Below are 4,270 nucleotides of genomic sequence, written 5' to 3' on the forward strand. Positions count from 1 at the left end.
TACAGGTACATCGCGTTCCGCGTTGGTCGTCTGGAAGGTGTGTTCCTGGACCAGGGCTTCGACTCGGCCTGCTATATGGTCGATGATGTCGTCGATATTCCCCTTTTTGTCCATGTACATTACGTTATATACACGGGCGATTTGGACCAATGTCGATCCACGGGGATTCGTGGTGTATCCGATGCACCTGGCGATTCTAGTCGGTGTATCGTCCGCGTTCCTTGCGGCTGCACTTCTAAGTGCTTCGATGAGGTCCGGTTGGATCAGTTCAGCCATCCGTCCCCATTGTCGGTGGACGGCTACTGCTAATCCAAAATCCAAAGTCCAGCCGACGATCTGCATCATGAGTTGATGCGTTAGCCACGTTCCGGTTTCGCCTCCGGCTTGGATATTATTCGACAAGTCTTGTACCAAGGACTGGTAAATGTCCTTGGCATTTTCCTTAGCGTTCCTAATACTTTGGACGACTTTGACGTGAACTCGGACGGTACGGATTATCGTATCGACCGGGTCGTCCTCCTGTTCGTCTGGGAGGCACTGGCGTACATTGTCTGGAGCTGGCCATTGTGATTCATCGGTGTCCGCTCCGTGCTTGAAGATTTCCTTCATATCTCCTTTAAATCCCTCGTAAGGATCGTCTTCTCCGTTGTCGGAGATCGAATCCTTTGCCTCAATCTGGTCGGATTCCGCATCGGAATGTGGTTTCGATGTGGAAGGTTGGGGATCTTCAGTCGACCGTCGGCGGCTTGGACGACTTCTGTGGTCGACTAGCTGGAGTTTTGGTCGGCTTTGTGCCGGCCCGCTCCATAACTTCCTTAAATTTACGCTCCACCGCTTCCTTGTCGTGTGGTTCTCGAGCCTTTTCCTTCTGCTCAGCTTTTTGTGAGCCGGCGTCTGAGATGTCCAAGTCGTCGGATGACTTATGCCGCTTGGCCGGGTTGGGCTTCGGCGTCTTCACCGTAGAGTCCGACTTCGGTTTAGTCGACTCCTTGGCTTCCGACTTCACTGGTTTCTTCTGTGTTTCCGTCGGTTGCGGTTTAGCGGGCGGTTTTGCCGCTTCCTTCTTAGCCTTCCGTTTATCCTTATGGGACTTCGTGGAATTAGCCGAGTTAATGACTCGTAAATCGAGGTCTTCTTCGATCTGCACGGAAGGTTGTTCAGTCGGTGAGGGAACTTTCATCTTAACGACGGGCTGCTGTACCGTCTTCTTGGTCGACTTGGGATCCGGAGCGGTGACTTTGTGTCGAGTCGGCGTAGCCAATTGTAAGGCTTTAGGTCGACTTTTCTCCGCCCGGTAATGTTCTCCCATACGTTTCATGACGTCGGCCATCTTCTCGGTAAGTCGGTCGGGGTCGCGCCGAGCTTTCGTGGTATTTCCGACTATACTGGCACGTCGGAGTCTCAACGAGTGCCAAAGTTCCCTATCTTCCGGATACGCCATGTCAATGCAATCGTCCTGTTCCGATCTCGTCAAGTCTTTTACGTGTTGAAAGGCGGGATCGTCATGGAGTTCCCGCGACGAGTCCTGAGGTGGTTTGGGCTTAGTTATACTCCGCTTGGTCGGTATGTTGACCGGCTCGTCTGCCGACTCGTTCGTTCGAGACTCGTCTACCGTTAGACGTGGGCCGGAGTGTATCGAAGTCGGTTTGTCCCTTTGTGGTGACGTTTCGACCGTGGTTTCGGCTCGTTCTTCCGAAGGGGACGTTGTGTCCATCTCTTCTTGGGTTTTCTTCGGTTTCGTCGGGGTGTTCCGAGGTGAGAACGTAGGTGGTTTCTCAATCGTCGGTTGACTCGGCAGCTTAGTCGGCTGGGATGCTGATCGGTTCGGTGAAATTTGTTTTACCGGCGATCTACCGCGTTTTGGCGTGGATCCCTTGGGTGGTGCTGCCGCCTTTTGTTGAATGGAGTCATCGGAGTCGACGTCGTCTTCGTCCTCCTCTTCTTCGCTACTGTCCGACATTGTTATCGGAATCTTTTCAGTTACCTCTTCTCCAGCCCGAGGTTGGACCTCCAATGTATAGGCGCCCGGGTTGATGTTCGGGTTGCGGAGACGTTAGATCGTCAATATCATGTTCGAGTCGAGCGGGAGTTGTCGTAGGTCCTGCTTTCCGCACCTTAGAACCATCAACCGTCTCAAGGCTTTGTCTCTATCCTGGATCGTAGCGTGAATCTTCTGAGCCATTTGAGTCTGTTGCTCTTCCGACATGGTTCGATCTCGGATACCTCCTTGAAGTTGTGCTTTATAAAGTATCCGTTGAAGATCCATCGTTTTGGCTTGGCTGACCAACTTCTTATGGACGCCTGGAGTAAATAAGGCCTTTGCTCCCATCACTTTCCGTGACGGGCTCGGCTTTTCTTCTGCCGGAGGTAAGGAAGAGGGAGTCGCCTTTAGCAGTTCCAAGAGTTGTTCCTTGGTTCTGACTGGTGATGGCGACTTCGACGGGAAGAGACGTCTGCGTGGTCCGTGCTCTTCAATGTTATCAGTCGCTTTCGGCTTCCTTAAGAATTTCGGTGAGTTTGATCCGCCTGTTTGGAGGACAAGTCGACCGTCAGGTGTTCGTTCACTCTGCGGTTCTCTTTGTGAGAGCCCGGGTAACGTTGTTGGTCGTTCGAGGGGCTTAGGTCGGCTACCTTCTGTTGCTCCGACTTCTTCCAATGTGTCCATCGGCTCATCCTCGCCTTCGAGTCCCCGTACTGATAAGTCGTACATCGGCTCGTCTTGGTGACTCACCGTTGGGACTACCTGTGTCGGCTTGACAGGTTGTACCTTAGGCTTCTTGGCGGAGGGCGGCTTATTCAGCTTCCTCCGTTGCTCCGCTTCCTTCCGTTTATGGAAGTCGTCTACGAAGGACTGGATTATGGCCGACAAAGTTTGCAGCCGCTCCCGATTCTTTGCCGACCACACTGTTGTTGGTCGGAGGATGAATCGGGCTTCCTTGGCGTTATTCTCCAAGTGTCCGAGGTTGATGTCGATCTGACAGTACTGCGGGCTCCGTTGGTCGGTTTCGTCCATCATCTTTCGGAGTACGGAAATGACGGCGTCCGCTCGCAGTAACTGAGTGTTAACTGCTTTTACCCATTCCAGGGCGGGTTTTGCTGGGGGAGCTGGAGGTGGAAGTCGAACCGAGTCGAAGGTCGGTTTCCAAACTGACTGGATCTTTGTGATCCGAGACGGTCGACCTTCAGCCATGGCATTTGTTACCAGGCTGGTCGGTTCCTTCTCCTTGTCTCTCTCCTTTTCTTCCTCGTACTCGTTTACTCTTGTTTCCAACCACGAGGTAGTTTGGATAAGGTGTTGTCAAGTCCTAGTCGTTTGTGGGGCGTCCGGATGACAAAGTCGTCGTATGAACCGTGCGTTGTTTCCCCATGCCAGGATATCTCGATGCAGGTCGTTTGCCTCCTGACTGTTATCTACGCTGAAATTTCTTCGGGCTCTCATCTCTGTGATGAGTTCCGCTACTTTAGCCAGCAGTTTGACTACATGTGGCGCGACCGTGCTCGGCAGTTCGTCCGTGTCCGGTATGGCTTCCATGATCCGAGCTTCTGTGGCCGGAGACATGGGCCGGTCGGCCATATCCATTGGTTTCGGTTAAGCCGGGCCTGCTGTTGAGGTCGGCTGGAGTCGAATCCGGTCTGTTGTCGAAGTCGGCTGACTCGAAGTGGTCGGCTGTTGCGACCCGGATGCGCGTTGTTCCGCTTCTTTCCGGTGTTCTACGAGTTCTTTTCGCCGTAATATTTCGAGATCGACTTGCACGTCTTGAATGTGCATCCGCGAGATCCTTATTTGATCCTCAATTGCCGTCCGAATGTTACGGATGGTCGGATCTGTTCCGTCCATATTGTCGACTTGGCGTTGCAAGTCGTCGGCAATCTTCTGTGTTCGAGCCAACTTCTGGTTAAGGGCTTCACGCTGTTCTACCAATGTGGGCTCCAGCGGTTGTTGCGAGGCAGTTGGCTGCGACTGGTGGAGGTCGGCTAAACCTTTTGTGGGTTAGCCTCTAGGATTTTCTACAAGTCTTCGACCCGCCGGGAGCAGATGCTGTACTGTTGATCCAAAGCGTCACGCATTTGCTTCTCCATGGCGTTATTAGGGTCGAGTTGCCGGAGTTGTTTTCCGAGCTTCTCCATGACGTCAACCGCTTCTCGGTACTGATCTTCGACTTTCCCAGTGTCGACTTCTTGTTGGTCGACCGCGCTGTCTACGAATGGGAGTTGAACATCGAGTCCCGGTGATGGAACTGGAGATGGTTCGTCCTGTCTTGGCGCTCCC

General features: G+C 53.0%; 1 protein-coding gene across 1 annotated transcript; it reads right to left on the reverse strand.

Annotated features, from left to right (window-relative positions):
• Window positions 1–727: 727 nt before the first annotated feature.
• LOC129601102 (neurofilament heavy polypeptide-like) lies at window positions 728–1,714 on the reverse strand. Its single transcript, XM_055499829.1, has one exon. It carries the CDS (start codon window positions 1,712–1,714, stop codon window positions 728–730), a length of 987 nt encoding a protein of 328 aa, XP_055355804.1.
• Window positions 1,715–4,270: the final 2,556 nt, after the last annotated feature.

The sequence above is a fragment of the Paramacrobiotus metropolitanus genome, unplaced genomic scaffold (assembly GCF_019649055.1).
Source record: "Paramacrobiotus metropolitanus isolate TYO unplaced genomic scaffold, Prichtersi_v1.0 Parri_scaffold0000213, whole genome shotgun sequence".
NCBI classification, from domain to species: domain Eukaryota; kingdom Metazoa; phylum Tardigrada; class Eutardigrada; order Parachela; family Macrobiotidae; genus Paramacrobiotus; species Paramacrobiotus metropolitanus.